Raw genomic sequence first — 19,695 nt, forward strand, 5'->3', positions numbered from 1 at the left:
GGTGTCCTTTAAATGCAACTCTACTTGGTGAGAACTCTGGGCAGCTTGGCTTCTCCTCTCTCCTGCTTATTTCTGGCCCATCTTTGGTCATCTCTCCCCATCCCCTGCTCAGCTTCTTCCACAATCTGATTCTTCCCAACACACTTGTATGAATGCTCACGTATGCACACCCATACACAGGTACACACTCCTTGCAGCCTATGGTTGGGTGAAGGGGGCTGAATTTTAGACTCATCTGTTGCTATGGAAACTGTAGCAGCATCATCTGTTTCTCAGTGTGGTGGTGATGATGGGGCAAGGGTGGGGGGAATCCATTTAAAGGGGTAAAGGGGTTAGGGATGCCCTGGGACCCAGCAGCCTTGGATGGACACCTGTTCCCAATAAGGCCATCCTAAGAGGGACCAATTCCTTTTGTGTCTCATACCCTTGTACCATCCTCAGAACCTCAGGCCCAGAGGAAATAGGAAGGAGACGGTCTCCAGGGGGTTCCAAGGAGCCCCCATCAGATAGGGAGGCATGGTCCTCTTCCCAGTAAGCCCTTGACAGATGAAAAAGACCTCGTGGTTAACTCTTAGTCTAAAAACTAAGAGGCATTTTTTCTCTGTTATACCTTATAAGTGCCTTTACTCACCCATTCCCTCCTCCTTCCAGGCACAAAATTTATTTTTAACTAATTTGATATTCTTTAATTACAAAAGTAAATTATATTCGGGATTCTCAATAAAAACTCTTAAACAGTTCAGCTGAATATAAAATAACAATAAAAGCCCCCTTCCTCCGGGCCCCAACCCAATTGTTTTGCATGTTTCCTTCCAGAAAATCCAGCAGACACTCAAAAACACACTTAGGCAACACACGCATATTTTGAATAATCACATTTACAAACTGTTCCCCAATTTACTTTTTGGGGGGCCATGCCCACAGTATGCAGAAGTTCCCAGGCCAGGAATCAAACCACAGCCAGAGCAGTGACAATGCCAAATCCTTAACCACTAGGCCACCAGGGAACTCCTCAATTTACTTTTTAGATGTCTTTTTTTTTTTTTTTTTTTTTTTTTTAATGTACCCTTGGCATGTGGAAGTTCCTCGGCCAGGGATGAACCCACACCATGGCAGCAACTCGAGCTGCTGCAGTGATAACACCAGATCCTTAACCTGCTGTGCCACAAGGGCACCCCTTAAACGTCTTTTTATTTTTGCCATCCCTCTTTACAGCCACACCCATGCCATATAAAAGTTCCTGGGCTAAGGGTCAAATCAGAGCCTCAGCTGCTAGCCTATGCCGCAGCCTTAGCAACACCAGATCTGAGTCACATCTGTGAACCATGCCACAGCTTGTGGCAACACTGAATCCTTAACCCACTGGGTGAGGCCAGGGATTAAAGCGCATCCTCACAGACACACTCTGTCAGGTTCTTAACCTACTGAGCCACAACAGAAACTCTGTTAAAGGTCTTTTAAATTCACTCTTTATATGCAATGAAACTACTCTTTTTGGTGAACAGCTCTGAGTTATGACCAACGCATGTAGTCATGTAACATCACAATCAAAATACAGAGCAGTTGCAATTGACTTTTTTAAAATAAATGCTATCTTGGACATCTTCCCATATCAGGATAGAAAAAGCTGCCTCTTTCATTTCGGTCTTTGTAGGTTCCATTGCATGGATGTACCACAACATATTTACCAGCCCCTATTGATGGACACAATTCCAGATTTTCACTTTCACAAACAGTATTACGATACATATACAATATGTGCACAGGGATATTTGCCTCCTTGTGTATTACCACAGAATTATATTCCTAAAAGGAGAATCACTGGGTCAAAGGAACTTGTTCATTTTTTTTGGGGGGGGGTCTTGTTGCCTTTTCTTGAGCTGCTCCTGCGGCATATGGAGGTCTAATCAGAGCTGTAGCCGCTGGCCTACACCAGAGCCACAGCAATGCGGGATCCGAGCCGCGTCTGCGACCTACACCACAGCTCATGGCAACGCCAGATCCTTAACCCACTGAGCAAGGCCAGGGATCGAACCCTCAACCTCATGGTTCCTAGTCGGATTCGTTAAACCACTGCGCCATGACGGGAACTCCCAGGAACTTGTTCATTTTTAATGTTGATAGCACATTGCTAAATTGTTCTCCCACAGTGTGCATCAGCTCAGAGTCCCATCAACTGTCTATGAGAAACTCTGTCTCCTCAATGACAACTATGGGTGTCATCAAACGTTGAAATATTTGCCAATCTGGAAGATGGAAAAAATCATCTGAATCTTATTTCAATTCAGACCAGTGCTCGTGAGACTGAGCATTTTTTTATAGGCTTAAAGAATATTTTTTTCTATGAACTGCCTGCAGATGCTCTTAACCCATTACTCTATTGAGTTTATCTCCCTGCTCCTCTGCCCCAGTGATTTATTAGAGCATTTTCTTGAAAATGATCTTTGTCATGCAGATATATTTCCCAGTTTATTCCTTGCCTTTTGAAGTGCTTTGCACTAGCGTGAGACAGATTAAATCCTCAAAACAGAACAGAAAGTCCAGAAATAAAACCAAATGTACATGACAGCTTTGTTGGATAGAGGTGAAGAATTGATAAACACAGGGACTCCATGAACGAACTGTATTCAGTAACTGGTGTTGACATTTGTACTCTTCAGAAAATCAGGAAAAGTCTGTTTTTTCTTTTCTTACACCAAAATAAATTTTTTGTGAATCGAAGATTTAAACAAACAAAAATAAAATCACAAAAATCCTAGAACGAATTTGTTTTTACTGGGAAAGAATTTTTAAGCATGACATATGAGAAAACATAAGGGGAAAAGTTGATCATTATAACCAAACATACACACAAAGTTTTAATCTTTATAGCCAAAAAAAAAAAAAGTGGGTTTAGAATATTATCCATGGTATGTGATTTTCCATGGTTTTCTGAGGTTTGGACTTTATCCATGGTTTGGGATTATCTGTGTTGATGTTTCTCACGGGTAGTGGAGCGTGGGTGGGTCACGTGTCCGTGGGTATTGCCCGGGCAATTCTCCGGGAGGCGCGCTGGGGTACCTGGGGAAAGATCCAAGGCTGGGGGTGGAGGGAAGGGGGGCAGCCACCAGGAGCTCAGCCTCCTCCCCTTTCTCTTGCTTTCTTAGCCCTTGCTGAACAGTGGGGCGGACCTGAGCCAGGGCCCCAAACTCCGGGGTCCAGGGGCCCGCAGGCCCTCTCTGCTGCCCCAAGGCTGCCAGCCTTTCCTAGCCTCTGGCCAAGAGACCCAGATCTGGAGCCCCCTGAAAGAGCTGGATCTGGGGTCCAGCCTCAAGCCTGCCTCAGACAGCCGCAGCCCTGGGGACCCGGGTAAGTGCCCTCAGGGTCCAAGACCTGACTGGGGACAGGGAGGAATCCTAGGTTGTAGCCTAGCTTCAGATGACAGGTGGAGGGCAGATGCCTGCACCTGCTTTTGTGTCTGGATAGGGGGCACCTGCTGTGGCAGAGGAGCCATCCCAGAGTCCCTCACCAACCCCTCTTTCCCAATCAACCTGTCCTATGGGCTGCCTGTGAGGCTCTGTCCTCCCTGCCGTGTGTGAGCGCCCCCCCCCCCCAATCTGGCCCCTTAGATACTGGGTTCCTGAGAGGTGGGTCCACCCTACTCTAGGGGACAAGCCCAGGCCAATCCTGCTCTCCTAAGAAAAGAGTTTTGTGTTCCCTGGGGGCGGAGCGTGGGCGACTGTCCTTGCTTAGGCGTGTCTGCGTCCTGGGGAGGGATGATGTCCCCTGAGGATGGGACCGCTGTCCTTCAGCTCAGACTGTCCTTCCGCCCCCCTGCAGAGCCGTCCCATCACCTCTCCTCCTTCGAGACGGAGACATCCTCGGACTGGGAGCCCCTGGCCGAGTCTGAAGAGCAGGCCAGTCCCAGCAGGCCTGCCACCCCAGGCCCTGTGAGGGGCAAGGCTGTGGTCAAGGGCCTGCGCGACAGCCAACGTTTGCAGTGGGAGGTGAGCTTTGAGCTGGGGCCTCCCGGCCCCGAGAAGGGTAGCGCTCGAGAGGCCGACCTGTGGAGCGAGACCTTCCACCACCTGGCGGCCCGCGCCATCATCCGCGACTTCGAACAGCTGGCGGAGCGCGAGGGCGACATCGAGCAAGGTGAGCGCCGCGGCCCCGCCTCCTCCTCGTAGCCCCGCCCCATGCCCCTCCCGCTTCCTTCCCCCAGGGACCGCCCTCCTCCACTGGCTACAACCCCTTCCTTCTCCCCGCTGCCTTTCCCTCCCCAGAACCTGAGATCGGGACTCAGGATGGTCTGACCCTAAAGCTCCAAGGCGCTCCAGCCTCCCTCCCCATCGTGGCCTCCAGGTGCCTCCCTTTACCCCAGTGGCCCCCTCTCCCAATAAACACACACACACACACACACACACACACACACACACCAGGGCTCCACCCCCTGCTTGATCTGCCCCCATCCCCCGCCTCAAAGAGCCTCTCTCCTCCAGCCCTGGGCTCCTTCACCCCTCCACGCCCACCCTTTGACCCGTCCCCTCCTCTCCTCCCTCCTTCCCTCTGCTACAGGTCCCTCACTCCTCCCCACTTCCCAGGCCTTCTCTGTGCAGCGCCCCTGTAGGGCTCCGAAGACAGAACCGTGGGGGCCTCCCTATTCCACCAGTCTTGCTTCGCTGGGACCACACCTGCCTTCCCACAGAACCCCCTAGATCTAACCGGTCCGCTCAGTCACCCATCAATATGTCACTTATTGAGCGAGGACCAGTGAGGGCATTTGTCCTAAGTGCTATTAAAAAGAAAGACAGGAATCCAAGAAAGTGTATAACAGGGATGACAGGGAGGCTAGTTTAGTTCAGGAATTGGGGCAAGCTTTCCTAAGAAAGGGATTCCTGGGATCTTGATGGAGTGCACTTGCAGAACAGAGAGATATAGATATAAATAGAGAAAATTTCTAGTCTTTGTTATAGTTTGTGCTTTATTTGTACAGTAATATGATATTGTTTTTATTTGATATTATTTGTATTTTCGTACAGATTATTTTTTCTTCCCATGAGCACTTCATCTTACGGTTTACAAGACATTTGTCCACTCTTCATGCCAGGGAGATTGGTTACCTGCTCAGTGGGAAGCGCCTGGGCTTTAGGGTCAGACCATCCTGAGTCCTGATCTCAGGTCCATTCCTAACTTGCTCTGTGACCCTGTGCTCCCCACTATCCCTCTCTGGTTGTCTCTGTAAGATTGTCCCCAAGGGCCAGACCAATGGTCCCCATGCAGCCAGGAGATCTGTGAAATCCTGCAGTAAGATTCTCGTCAGACAGCTGCAAAATGAAAATAGAAAATATAGGCAACACAGAGATTTGAGTTGTTTTTTATTTTTTTCTTTTCTTCTTCTTCTTTTTTTTTTTTTTTTTAGTTGTATAATGATCATAACAATCCAATTTCACAGGATTTCCATCCCACAACCCAAGCACATCCCCCCATCCCCCAAACTGTCTCCTCCGGAGACCATAAGTTTTTCAATGTCTGTGTGTTTTTTCTTTTAAATAACACTAAAGTTATTTAAGGAAAGTAACTGTCATTTTTGTTCTTGAGGTCTTGCCTCTTTTATATTAAAATGTCCTTATTTTATGAAATGATGGTGGAGGCTAATAAACTTTTTTTTTTTTTTTGTCTTTTCCAGGGCTGCACCCGCAGCATATTGAGGTTCCCAGGCTAGGGGTCTAATCGGAGCTGTAGCCGCTGGTCTACACCGTAGCCACAGCAACGTGGGATCCGAGCAGCGTCTGCAACCTACACCACAGCTCACGGCAATGCCGGATCCTTAACCCACTGAGTGAGGCCAGGGATCGAACCCACAACCTCATGGTTCCTAGTCAGATTTGCTAACCACTGAGCCACGACGGGAACTCCCGAGGCTAATAATCTTGAGAGTTGTTTTGGTTTTTTTTTAATCTCCTTGATGGCAAGTTGATAACTTTAAGGACTCATTTAATTTCAAAGATGGGGCCACCGATCTAGCCCTCCTTCCAGCTTCCAGAACTTCCAGCTCAGGGAGGACTTTCCGAGTCTACACAGTGACCCCAGCTTCTCCCTCCACAGGGTCCAGCCGCCGCTACCAGGTGAATGCTGTCCACACCAGCAAGGCCTGCAATGTCATCAGTAAGTTCACAGCCTTCGTGCCTGTGGACATCAGCAAGAGCTGTTACCTGCCCACCGTGGTGGGCTACCCCAACTCTGGTAAGGCAGGTGCACAGCCAGGGAGCCGAGCAGCCCCCAAGGGGGCGGGAGGAGGGGGACTAGGATACAGAGGAGCACAGACCTGCAGGAAGGGGTGCAGGGAAGGGCCTAGAAGCTGAAAGGCCCTGGCAGATGGTTTGTCTGGGGGGCGGGCACCCGAGTCCCTGTCCCCCTGCTCTGCAGAGGGCTGTGAGACCATCCCACTTCCTTTTGTCCGCTAAATGAATATGCCTTTACTGTGTTTCTCCAATTGGTATATGCTCACTATAGAAAATTCTAAAATACTGAAAGACGTGGATGAACCTAGAGATTTTCATACTAAGTGAAGCTCATGAAGATATCATAGGATATCGCTTATAGGTGAAATCTTTTTTTTTTTTTAAAGATACAAATGAACTTATTTACAAAACAGAAATTGACCGACAGACATAGAAAACAAATGCATGGCTACCAAAGGGGAAAGTAGTGGGGGGGGGGGTGCCTAGGGGGGTATTAGGAGTTTGGGATTAACAGACACACACTACTGTATATAAAATACATAACCAGCAAGGGCTTACTGTATAGCACAGGGAACTATACTCAGTATTTTGTAGTTAACCTATAAGGGAAAAGAATCTAAAAAAGAGAGATAGATAGATACATACATACATAGATAGACTGAATCACTTTACTGTACACCTGAAATTAAGACAACATTGTAAATCAGCTATCCTTCAATTAAAAAAAACAAATAAAAATAGAAAATATAGAAAGATGTAAAACAAATAAACGTGACTAGAACTGACAGTCATCCAGAAATGAGCACTAATTACCTCCTTGGTGTGACCATCCTTCCAGACTTCTCTCTGCAGGTATCCACATGTAGAGAAATCAAAAGACAGTTCATTTTGCACTAAATGGATCATACCAGGATGTGCTATATCTTAAAAACTATGGGTGTGGGAAGTATCTTTCCATCATTTTGTTTTAATAGCAGCAGGTAGCCCACGGCAGGGACCATCACCATCATAACAGCCAATGAGAAAGCCCTTTAGGCAGGCACGCGCACACACGCACACATAGGCATAGCCCAGGTCTCCACCCCCTGCTTGATCTGCCCCCATCCCTGCTTCTAAGAGCCTCTCCTCCCCTCTTATACACGTTAAATTATTTCATCTTCAAGACAGTTCTATAGAGAAGGTACTATTACCTTTATTTTTTGGGTGGGGAAGCAGAGGCAGGGGCTGAGCCCTTCTCCCCTCCTTGTGAAGGTGCTGCATCGCGGATGGCCAGCTCTCGGGTCCTGACCCAACAGTGGAGGGGCACTTCTGCTGGTTTCGGACGGTCCCAGACCATGCTGGGGGAAGACTCAGCAGCAGAAGATGGCAGATTTCAGAACCTAAGTAAGAAGCCGCCTGGGGTATGTTCTGAAGCCTGGGCCCCTGAGTCACTGCGCTCTCATGTCCGAGGCCCCCAGAGGCCTCTCCCTGATTTTCACTCTGGGCCTTATGGGGCTAGAACAAGGCCAGGCTTCCTGGACTCTCTGAGGCCTGAGATAGGCATGAAGATATCTTTGCTGGGAGAGCCACCAGGAGCCAGAGGGCAGCCCACACCATCCCCCACCATGTGTCCACACCATTCCCCACCTCTCCCCTTTCAAGGTCCACCGGTCCCTATGGCTGTTCCTTGCCTCAAACCTCTGAGTCCTCCCAAGCACCAAAGGCCAGGAAACCTAATAAATAGGGAAAAAGCAAAGAAGCAATTCCATCTGTTTGGGTCCCAGTGCTTCTTCCAGGATTCACAAAATCTTCCTCTCCACCTTCATCTGATTTCATTGTGCCTGCATCTTGGGTCCTTGAAGACCCATGCCTTGACCATTTGGTGACATTTTGTCCTGCTAAAGACAGCCTAACTGCTGCACTAGTCCTAACCCCTTCCTACACGCCCTCAGATGTACCACGAGGGTCTCCTGCCTTCTTCCGTGCATGGAAAGGACATCAGAGGTCCCACCTGGCCCCTAGCCCTGACACCCAGATCACAGCAGTGTCTTACCTGAGGGATTAGAAAGTGCTCACAGACATTGATGGCTTTAAAAAAAGGGACCGTGGTGGTGGGTATGGAAATCTCTAGGAAGATCTCTTCAGAATTAAGGAGTTCTGCCAACTCCTTGGTCCCCCAGAGCCTCCAAACCCAAGGGGAACCTGCCTTAGCCCCGAGCCAGACTAGGCTCTCAGTCTAGAGGAAACTTCTGGTCTATCTTTTCCCTTCTCCATAGCCCAGCTCTTGGTGGGCCATGATTTCCATCAGAACCACACATTCCTTCTTTTCAGTTGTCTCTGATTCACACCCAGTGTATGTGATGTCTAAACTCTTAGTCTGTCCCAAGCCCTTTCCCTCCCCAGAGATGACACTGGCTAACACTCACGGAGAGTCTTCTATATGCCAGCACCACTTTAATTATCTATGACTCCTCACACCCATCTGAGAGAGTTTCTCTTATTTTCCATATCAAGAGATGAGGAAACTGAGGCTCAGAGAGGTCGAGTGATTTACACAAGGTCACACAGCAAATGCATGGCAGAGCCAGGCTGTGTCTGGCTCCAGAGGCCATGAGGTTCATTAACCACCATACCCTTTGCCTGCTGGCTGCCTCTGTCATTCAGTCACTGGTTCAGTCACAGGTTGTGCTGTCCCCAGAGTGCCCAGTGATAAACGGAGCCTCTTGCCCTCACAGAGCTACTGATGGTCTCAGAGGGGAGCCAGGCTTTGTGGAACATATCTGTGCATGAAGCTCTTGCCATAATTTGGATCGTTCCTTTACGGTGTATTGCCCATCACTCTCCAGTCCTAGAAATAATAATCAGAAGAATAACCACCCCAGTGACACATTTTGAACAAACTATGTGCAATTATTATCCCCACTTGGCAGATGGGGAACTTGAGGCTTGGAGCCCTCAGACAGGTGGCTGCCATGTTCTGGTGCCTCCTGGAAAACTGGCATGAACCTGTCTCTTCCTCCACCCCCAGCCCCAACCCTCAGGTCCCTACCTGCTCCCGATTCCCTGCTGGGTCTGTAACTCTGGGATTTATTGAGCCCTTACCTTGGGCCAGGCACTAAGTACCGTCTGTGTAGATCTCATTTAATCTTTACAACAACACAGATCAGTACTACCCCAACTTGCAACTGAAACTTATAAAGGAGGTAACTTTCCCCAGGGCCAGCTAGTCCCTGGGGGAGTGAGGAAGTGAACCCAGGCATGGCCAACTCTTCCTTATTTGTTTATTTATTTTTTGGCCTTTTTGTTTTTTTAGACACCTGTGGCATATGGAGGTTCCCAGGCTAGGGGTCGAAGCGGAGCTGTAGCCACCAGCCTACGCTGCAGCCACAGCAACTCGGGATCCAAGCCGTGTCTGTGACCTACACCACAGCTTGCAGCAATGCTGGATCCTTAACCCACTGAGTGAGGCCAGGGATCAAACCCGCATCCTCATGGATGCTAATCGGGGTTGCTAACCGCTGAGGCACGACGGGAACTCCGTGTCCAGCTCTTATGTTGGAGCCTGGTAGTGTCTTTGGGAGATGGAGGCCCATCCAAGCAGATGGGAACCCTGACCTTGCTCTCCCAGCCCTTTTCCAGGTACTGTGGATTCAGACCAGCACTCTCCTCGGGTAGGGCGGGGCGGGGGAAGTGGGGTGAGAAGTCGAGGGACCAGGCTGGGCAGCTGGGGTCTCACTGGCTTCCTCTGTTGTAGACCTGGAGGAAAACCCCACTGTGCCCTTCAGGGAGAACACGACCCCAGGCCGTGAGAAGTACACGCCTCCTGCAGCTGAGCGGATGGTCACCAGCTCTCTCTCTAATTAAAACAGTGATTTATCTTTGGGCCAGGAGAGTGTCTTCACCCAACGAAGTCCTTGGTGGTTCATTTATTCCTCAAAACAGCCCCATGCGAGATAAATAGGAGTATCCCCAACTTTAAAGATGAGGAAACTGAGACTCAGAGAGGTGAAGTGACTTGCCCCAGGTCACACAGCAAGTTGGTGACAGAGGCAGGCCAGGAATCAGGCTTCCCAATATGGAAGTTCCCAGGCTAGGGGCTGAATCAGGGCTACAGCTGCCGGCCTACGCCACAGCCACAGCCACAGCAACGCGGGATCTGAGCCACATCTGCAACCTATGCCACAGCTTGTGGCAACGCCCTAACCTTAACCTGCGGAGCCAGGCCAGGGATCGAACCCCCCTCTTCATGGATACTAGTTGGTTCTTAACCCACTGAGCCAAAACGGGAACTCCAGGCCTGCTTCTTTACACTCAACATATTTCATCCCTCTCCTTATAAACGGGGTCAGAAACAGCCTTGCAGCCTAACCATTAGCTCAGATCCCCAGGGATGTTGGCAAGCCCTGCCCCTCTCTGGGCCTCTGTTTCCCCAGCCAGGCAGTGAGCAGTTGGACAGAGTCATCTCTCAGGCCCTAATTGTCATTCTGTGCCTCTCCAGGTCCCCTGCATGGTCTGGCCACCAATTCCCTTTCTTCTTTGAAAGCCTCAGAGACACTCTTTGGATCCAGGTATGTGGGATTTCCGTAGAGAATTTGCCCCACCGCCACGATTCCTGGCTCAGAAGGCCAAAGGCAGGCCCAGTGGGACATTTACACAAAAATGAGCCACCTGAAGGGCATCAGGAAGGGCCCCCTGCCTGGAAGCACCACTGTCTCCAGGTGTCACATGATGGTTCTCCCATGGGCCTCTCTGCAAATGCAAGTCCTCCAGGAGGGCTGGCCTGAGGCTGTCCAACCACTGGGTTCAACAAGAACATGCTATCAAAGAGGGTCCCCAAAAGACCCCTGCCACACTCCTTGCCCAGGCTGCTGCTAACTCTGTACATGCCCCCAGGGGAAGTGACCTCCCCCGGGGCTTAGTTTTTCCAGCTGTCCAATGAGGGGGTTGAAGGAGGCCACCTGTCAGATCCCTCTGGCCCTGACTTTGGGAGGCTCCTGAGTGGGCTTGGGAGGTGGGGGGGCACTAACCAGGGACACTACCGAGGCAGCAGTGGCCCCTCTTTCTCGGCTCCACCCACACAGGCTGAATCTCAACAAGTCCAGGCTGCTGACGAGAGCAGCCAAGGGCTTCCTGGGCAAGCCACTGACCAAGGCTCCAGAGTCAGCCTCCGGGAGCCAGAGCTTCGACTACATCCCGCTGGTGAGTGCCCCAGACCCCCGACCTCTGCCCCTGACTCAGCCAGGGGGCCGCCCACCCCTCCCCCTCCCCAAAGGGAAGAGGACCTAGACCTTCCCACTTAGCCTGCAGGGCAGAGGAGGTCGGCCTGAGGACCCCCCACCCACCCACCCCGGGTCCAGGCGTATTATCAGAAGCCAGCACCAGCACCACAAAAATTCTTTGCATCTGCTGTCTTTGCTTTAAAAATTCACGGGAATTTTGCCGTCTATTCTGCCACCTATGTGTGTGTGTTTCAGCACATAAAAATAATCCTTGAAATGACTCACAAGTGAGTGAACTGAACACCCTGGGGACATGCACTGAGTTTAGCAAGTGGTTCTGAAGAAGCTCCAGCATGCAGGGCGGGGTGAGAAGCCCAGGCCGGGAGCCGGTGTCTCTGAATTGAGGAGCAAGGGAGCCTGGCCCTGCCCCAGCTGGGGCCCCATGGGGCTAGGGATCAGGAGGTGCTAGAAGGACATGGTTTGAGCTTCACTGTCCAGCTCCAGTCCCTGTCACTGTAGGTGGTCCGTGTCGCTGTAGGTTTCCAAATATCCTGGACCACAGAGCAGAGGGCATGGATTGAATCCGCAAGGATGTGTTGAGCCAGGAACAGTGGTAGACCCTGCAAGACAACCTTGAACTAGGTGAACATAGTCGCTGAACTCAGGCACTAAGTGTCTAGTTGGGACATCCCTAAGGAATCAGGCAATTCTGATGGTCGGGCATTGTGACAGGTCAAGTCCACAGGGCGGGGCTGTAGGGCGTGGGAGGGGAATGGGGGGGGGAGGCTTGAGGTCATGGAGGAATGAAGCAGGACTTCTTAAGGAATGTAATAGGTAAGTCAAGACCTGAAGAGGTGAGGAGTTGTGGCCAGTAGCTTAGAAAGGAGGGCAAGCTTAGGGGCTTGAGAATGAGGTGGGGGAAGGAAGAGTCAAGGATGAATTAGCACTTTGGAAATCAGAGCTTGGATTTATTCTAGGAGAAAAAAATGGAAACCGCTGAGCTGATGGCCTTCGAAGAGGGACATGGCCTTACAGAGACCCCTCAGGGTGCAGGAAAGATGGGGGGAGGGCAAGGGAGGAAAGGAGAGGCAGCAACGACATGAAGTGGCAGGTGGTGGATTGCAGAGCTGTTCAGCAAGTGGACCTTTTAGGACTTGGAAACTGACTGGTGTGGGGGGAAGATGGGGTTGGCGAGCCACCCAGAGTCCGCTGGATGGCCCTGGAGAGTCCCAGTGGCTGATCCAGGCCCACCTGCCCAGGACAGGAGGCTGGTTTGGAGAGAAGATGTTGAGATGGGCTTGGGCAGTTATCAGCAAAGTACCAATGGGACAGAGCATGGCAATGCTCAGCTGGGCTGTGTACCCCGTGGTCCCTAGGTAGGTGGGGCAAGTTGGCGAGATGAACGGGCGGGTTGTGTGCACCCAGACTTTGGCACGGCCTGGGGCTCCACGGGCGAGAAAGTCTGAGGCCCACTGAGGGGCTGCCCCACACACAGGTGTCTCTGCAGCTGGCCTCGGGAGCCTTCCTGCTCGACCAAGCCTTCTGCGAGGCCATCGGCATCCCCATGGAGAAGCTCAAGTGGACCTCGCCCTTCACCTGCCACCGAGTGTCCCTCACCACCCGCCAGTGCCCAGGTCCTCAGATATGCACCAGCCGCTCACCTCGGCACTCCTCCTGTGACAGCTGCTCCCCAGAGCCTCTGGCTGAGGGCAAGCCGGGCTGGGAGCCTGGGGCTATGACAGAGCACACGGGGAAGCTGTGGGCCACAGTGGTGGCACTGGCTTGGCTGGAGCACAGCTCTGCCTCCTACTTTGTTGAGTGGGAGCTGGTGGCGGCCAAGGCCAGCTCGTGGCTGGAGCAACAGGAGGTGCCCGAGGGCCGCACGCGGGGCACGCTCAAGGCTGCCGCCCGCCAGCTGTTCGTGCTCCTGCGACACTGGGACGAGAACCTGGAGTTCAATATGCTCTGCTATCACCCGAATTATGTGTAGTGCGGGAAGGAGGCGGGCAGGGCAGGGGGAGAGGGAGGGAACCCCTGGAAACTGTAGCCAATACACCGCTTGCTAGAAAGAGCCCTGGATTGGAATCAGGAGGCCTGGGCTCAATGCAACTTGGCTACCACCTAACTGCCACGTTAGGCCAGTACCTTCCCTCCCTTCTGGGCCTCCGCCTCCCCACCTGTATAATAACTGGTGAGGTGAGGAACTAGAGCTCTAGAACGTTCAAAGGTTCCTTTCTGCCTGGACATCCAGGGAGCTGAGGGATTCACTGCCCCTGTGGGGTGGGAGAGAGAATGCAGTTTAAGCCCGAGTTCTCTCTGGAGGAGGATCACCTGAGCAGTGCCCGCCGCAGATAAAGGATGGATGAGCCGACCCCAAGCCTGAAAGCAACCCCACGTGCAAGCTTGCATCTAGGCAGGGGGAAACCACCTCTGCCAGCTGCATTGTGGGCTAGGCTCTTGCCTCCATGGTGACAGTCCAGGACTCTAAATCCCTCTTCCGAACTGCCTGGAGAGCCAACTTGCCCAGCACTTTGCAGGACTCACCCGGGGAACTTTCCCTTTGGCTTGGAAACCCTTCGTATGTATTGGTGGGGTTCTGGACACGATTTGCGACTTCTGTCTAAGAAGAGGAGGTAGGCAGGACAAGAGGAGGCACCCTGCAAGCCGAGACATTAGAACTAAGCCGCAATCTGTTAAAAAATAGTCCCCCAAAGAAGAGACATGGTCACAAAAGTCAGTGAAGAAACCAGAGGACACCTTAAGTAATTTACAAGCTGTCAGGAATTGCATAATGCAAACTCTGTCTTGTGTTGAGGGGCTAGAGAGACACCCTGTGTCAGCTGCATTCTGGGATAGTGGGGGCCCTCTCCTGCACACTGGGGCCGGGTGGGTGGCGTGTCTCTGCAACAGAGAACCACCCTTGGCTGCAGTGCATTTGGGGATGGCAGCTTGAGCTGGGCGCCGTGATTTAGTCAATGAGTTGAATTTTGAAGCTTCAAAGCTGCGAGCTCCTGGGGACGTCCCTATCTCAGGCCCACCTTGTGTGCCTTGTGGGGATAGGTGTGTCCCAGCCTCAGATTCCCAAGTAACTGGGGCCCAGTCACCTCTGCCCAGCAGACTCCCCTGGAGGTGGGTCTGGACCTCATGGAGGAAGCCCATCGGCTTCGGACCCCAGGCTGAATCCACACCCTCCCCCAACCCCCTCTCCAAGGTCTTAACCTCTTCTCATCAAGGGGTCCTTTCTGGCCCCAGGGCCCTGGCACGAAGCCCCTGCCAGATGTTCCCCTTTGGGGAGATCTGGAGGACCCCATGGATCAAACACCTTCATGAGGCCGCATGAAGACTCAAGAAATGGCCAGTCTTCAGCAGGGGGTGAGTGAGAGAAGGGGATTGTCAGCTGAACACGCATTGGGTGTGGAGAAAAGGCAGCCCCGCCAGGATGTGGTATCCCTCACCAAACACCACCCACCCCCAGCAAAGCCTGGCCCTGCCCTGCTGCTGTGCTGCAAAATCTCCCAGGAGGGGCTTTCAGCTCACCAGCCTTCTGAGGCTGTGCTCCATCCCCCAGGGAGGGGAAGGGCCGGAGACTTTATATCAAGTCCCATCAGCTTGGCTGACTGTTCTGTTCAGTCCCACTATCTGGGGAGGAATCCAGCCAGGCGGTTACCTGACCAAGAAGGATGAGGGCTTGAGGCTTTTATGCTAGACCATGGTCCTCCCCTGTGCCACCACGAATGGAAATACTGTCAAGCCAAGAGTTGAAATGCCTGGCACTAGTTTGGGCAAGTGAGTTCCCCTCTCTAGGTGCCCTGAAGCGGGGCATTCCCTCTGCTCTGATATTCCCAGATTCTCTGCCTCTGAGAGGTCTCCCTCTCAGTGACCATGGACTTGCTCTGATTGTCTCTGTGACCTTGAACAAGTGCCATGTGCCTTCTGGGCCTCTTTCCTCCTCCTAACATGACCAGGTTGGACTGGGCTGGCCAGCCTCCTGCTTAACCTGATTCGGGGTCTCCAAGCTCTGTGGATAATGACCGGGGCTCAGGTGGTCCAGCACCTGCCCAGTGTAAAACCAGTGCTACCAAGAGCCCTGGAAGGAGGAACTGAGAAACCTAGCAGGGCAGTAATCGCAACCCCTTTCTCCAAGGAGCCACCTCAGACCCTGCCCTGGTAGCAGCTTCTGGAACCATGGACAACTTAGATGCACAAGCAAGTTGCTGACTTCACCCTGGTTCCCCTGCCCAGCACCCAGAGAGGCAGAGAAACAAATCCTCCTGATTTCAGATAAACCAAGGGCTTTGGGGGACATCTGGATAAGGGACATTTTTTAAAAGAACTTCAGCGGTATTAAAAGAACATGCAGTTTCAAGAATCTGCCTCCAGAACTGCCAAGCTGAGAACCAAAGGGACTTGCTTTAAAGGAGAGAGAAGAATCTTAGGTAACTAGCACATGCATTGAAGCTAAAGTGGTTCCAAAGGTGAACTGAAGCCCCTGCAACCAGAATTGATTTGGATTAATCTGGATTCTTTGCTAACCTAGCCCTTGCTTTCTAGGTCATGCAGATGGATGTTTGTGCCCTGCCTGGATGCACAGGAGGGTACAGATGCTTTATAGCACTCTCCCACAAAGCCTGGCCTTTATTGGAAAGAGTACTGAGCTGAGAGCTGGGGAATTTCAGTGCTGGTCTAAATTCCACCACTAGTATGCTGTGTGACTTTTGGCAAGTTGCATGCTTTCTCTGGGCCCCATTTCATCTTTTGTAAAAGGACGAGATGACACTAGATCAGCATTTCCAGCGCTGTTCCTTGGTTGAGATATACATTAGCAATTCATGAGAAACTGTCCAGAGGTCAAATATGTTGGGGAAACACTAGGAAGACAGATTTCTTGAAGTCAGGAGGATGTAAACGTGCATTGTCAGTGTCTAGGAGGTGATTTAGAAAGTCTTTTCCCAGGTTATTCCATTGGGAAAATGCTGGTCTGATTTCCTTCAGGTTCTTTGGGCACTCACATTCAGAAAGCTGGAGTTCCTGCTGTGGCTCAGTCGATTGAGAACCCAACTAGTGTCCATGAGGATACAGGTTCGATCCCTGGCCCCCCTCAGTGGGCTAGGGATTCAATGTTCCTGCAAGCTGCAGTGTAGGTCACAGATGCAGCTGAATCTGGTGTGGCTGTGGCTGTGGCGTGGGCCGACAACTGCAGCTCTGATTCCACCCCTGGCATGGAAACTTCATAGGCTGCAGGTGTGGCCCCAGAAAGAAAGAAGGAAAAAAAAAAAAAAAAAAGCCTTTACTGAGTAGTTCCTGCTGCGGCGTAGGTCGCAACTGCACCTCAGATTTGATCCCTGGCTGGGGAACTCTCTATGTCTTGGGGCGGCCAAAAACAAAGAGGAAAAAAAAGCCTTTTTTGAGCGCCTGTACGCCAGGCAGTGTAGTGAATGTGTTAGGTGATGTTTCTGTTCTTTTTGGAGCTTGGCGAGAAGCATGTGAAGGATGTCTGCTCCTTGAACCATTTTTCCACTACTCTGCCTTCTGGGTGGGCGTGTCTTGGCTGGCCACACCCCACCCTGTGGTCCTCCCATCTGTGGGTGTGGCCTCAGGTACCTTGGCCCTGAACTTGAGTAAAACTAACAGCTGCAGCCAGGGAGGGGCAGGGTGGGTCCCTGCAACAAAGTGCCCCAAGGGTCCAGCCTGCTGCAACGCTCAGAGGCAGAGCCCGCTCTCTTTGTCTGTGAGGGACCAACTCCAGATCTCAGGAAAACTGGGATCCCAGGACCCCACACGCAGGAAGGCTTACACCCGACTTGTAAATAAGTAGCCTCCGTTTCCAGCCAGCACGTGCGTTTTCCCAACCTGCCCTTTGCCTGTGGACCAAACAAATAGCATCTACTGTCCTCCACTGCTCTTGAACCATGCTGTGACTGATGATGGAGTAGCTGCTGGTGGGTTTCCACCTGCTCCTCGGATGTTTGAGAAAGCAAGGTTTCCTCTTCTTCCCTTCTAGCTGTTCATGTGGGACATCCATCAGAAAAGACCTCTGGAAGTTTCCTCTAAATCCTAACTTGCCCTTGTTAGCTCCTACCCTTATTTGGAGGGGGGTCTCCCCTGATCCCTGTGCAGCCTACCCTGGGGAATGGTCACCCCATTCACCTGCCTGGCTGGAACTTATGTGACACTCTAGCATCTGCCCTTGCGAGGTCCAAATGCTGCCTCTTGCATCTTGGAACCCAGTGGTCCCCAGGCACGAATGCATTCTGCATTGCTAGGACCCTGGGAAGGGAAAGAGAAGGGCTCTGCCACCCCAGGAGATAGGTTGCAAGTTCACTGCCATGGCATTTGGAAGGTCTTTTACCCCCCACCCATCTAGCAGGGCCTAGAGAAATCCACAACAAAAAATGGGCACATTCTTCAGCTGTAGCACACTCCGCAGCGCCAGTGTAAAAATAACCAGCGCAGGGGCGTGTGCGGCATTTTGCAGCTGGATGATCTGATCCACAGAGATCTCTCCCAAGGTCAGGAGCTTGGCAGCCTCTCCTGGCCAGGCCTCCAGCACCCACTGTGGGCTCCAGCCCCAACCCATGCATTCACCCGGCCCCCAGCCTCTCAACAGCACTGCCTCCCAGGTGACCTGACAAAGTGGGATTTCTCCTGTTCATGCTGCAAATCTCCTTGGCTCAGAGCCAGCTATCTGGAGCTTACAGCCGCTTCCCAAGGCAAAGCGCCTCGTCTCACTGTGGTGAATATGGGCACACCCGCCGTCTAGTTTCACTCTTTGCCCAGGTGGCTTTAGCTCAAGTGGCATGGCCGGTGCTTGTCCCCCTCAGAGCCTCAAGTGCCTACAACGTGCTATCCTATCCCTTTGCCTGCTCCCCTGTAACAGCCTCCACGGTGCCTGTGGCACTTCCTGTTTTTGGAATACACGTCACCTTTCTGCCCAGTAGCCAGTTCTGCAGACCTTGTGGAACCCTGGACATCAGCTGTCTAACATCCATCAGTAATCAGCAAATCATACCCTGGGGCTGTATGACTGTGCCTGTTTCAAAGGAATGGCTTCTCTGTAAATGGTGGCTACTGTTCTCTTAGAGGCTTTTGGCTCATAAAAATTGTTGATCCCGACGATATGACAAAATTATACTCGTGTCTCCTCTTGTGTTCTCAAAGCCAGTGCTTGGCTTTCAAACCAGGGGTTCAGAGATCTCTTTGCCTCACTTGATGTGGTGACATCTGTCCTGGTTTGGGCTCTCCCTTGGATGACTGACTGTCCCCCGGCTTGCCTGGGACTTGAGGGGGATGGCCCAGGATGTGGGACTTGGAGTCTGGAAATTGGGAGCACTGCAGGAAAATCCGGACAAGTTGGTCACAGTAGCTTCCCCAGAAGCAGAGCCTGAGATAAGGATTCAGTGCAAAGAGCGTATTCGCGTGGTTCTAGGAAACGCTGTAGGCAGGCGAGGAGGTGAAATGTACACAAAGGTCATCCAGGAAGAGAGTGTCACCAACAAGGCTGTACCATGGGTGTGGCCCCTCACTCCCCTGGGCAGTGAGGACTCTAGGAACCAGAACAGACAACACATCTCAAAGCTCACAGGCAAGGAATAGGGTGGGGGGTGCACCAGCCTGACGCAGACACAGGTTAAAGGACCCTCCCAGGGGCATTAATTCCTTGACACTTCTGCTTGGCCACAGGTGCACCAGCCAAGCTAACTTCTGAAGCTGGAGAAAGCTGCCTGGCAAAGGACAGCTGTTGGCAGGTGTCCAGCCCCTGTGCACTTGAACTGAATTGCGCTGAGAGGATACATCCAGGCATTGCGGCAATATCTCTGCAGCACTGCTTTGTCCATTTCAGATTTTTCTCAGAAGCCATTAATGATCCCACAAAATATATTTCTTTGAAAATTGTCACCCGCCACCATTTTGTCTTGGAATCCACACAAACAGGATAAGGCTCATTCGGAAATCCTTTAGCAGCTTGCCTTGTTTCCTCAAAATCAATCATCCCTTTGCAGCGTTCAGGGAGAACAGTTGACTCAAACAGGAATTCCTAATAGGCCAAAAGCATCGGCACAGCGTGCTAACAGCCCCTAATGGAGACAATTCCAGGAGCCAACAGGCTGAGATTAAATGGTCAGCAGAAATACTGCTCACAGGCTGCCCTTGGGGGTGATTTTCAGCCGGGTCTCGGCTTTCACTAAGGTAGACAAGTCTTTCCTCTGATCCCCACCAGACCTCCACGCTCCCTTTAGCACCTCACTGACTTTACATGAGCTGGCCACTGCCTCCAC

The 19,695-nt window shown here is 51.7% G+C and overlaps 1 protein-coding gene across 9 annotated transcripts in view; it reads left to right on the forward strand.

The window, feature by feature from the left end:
* VWA5B1 (von Willebrand factor A domain containing 5B1) overlaps positions 1–19,315 on the forward strand; it is a 63,053-nt gene extending 43,738 nt beyond the window's left edge. For 3 of the 9 annotated variants that reach the window (XM_084963135.1, XM_021095476.2, XM_084963134.1), the window contains exons 15-21: positions 3,147–3,348; positions 3,820–4,134; positions 6,085–6,222; positions 7,473–7,604; positions 10,699–10,768; positions 11,282–11,399; positions 12,915–13,488. In XM_084963135.1, the coding sequence (XP_084819261.1) occupies positions 3,147–3,348; positions 3,820–4,134; positions 6,085–6,222; positions 7,473–7,604; positions 10,699–10,768; positions 11,282–11,399; positions 12,915–13,409 (1,470 nt within the window). In that variant the 3' untranslated portion in view covers positions 13,410–13,488. Of the gene's footprint in view, positions 1–3,146; positions 3,349–3,819; positions 4,135–6,084; positions 6,223–7,472; positions 7,605–10,698; positions 10,769–11,281; positions 11,400–11,500; positions 11,701–12,914; positions 13,489–14,630; positions 14,792–15,563; positions 15,931–19,099 lie in introns of those variants that run through there. The other 6 variants (XR_014807178.1, XM_084963138.1, XM_084963136.1 and 3 more) reach the window with 6 other exon arrangements.
* The last annotated feature ends 380 nt before the right edge of the window (positions 19,316–19,695 follow it).

Source organism: Sus scrofa, chromosome 6, assembly GCF_054392235.1.
Source record: "Sus scrofa isolate SSC_HxYL_T2T_F1_AM1 chromosome 6, Sscrofa_HxYL_maternal_Yorkshire_Landrace_v2.0, whole genome shotgun sequence".
Classification (NCBI taxonomy): Eukaryota; Metazoa; Chordata; class Mammalia; order Artiodactyla; family Suidae; genus Sus; species Sus scrofa.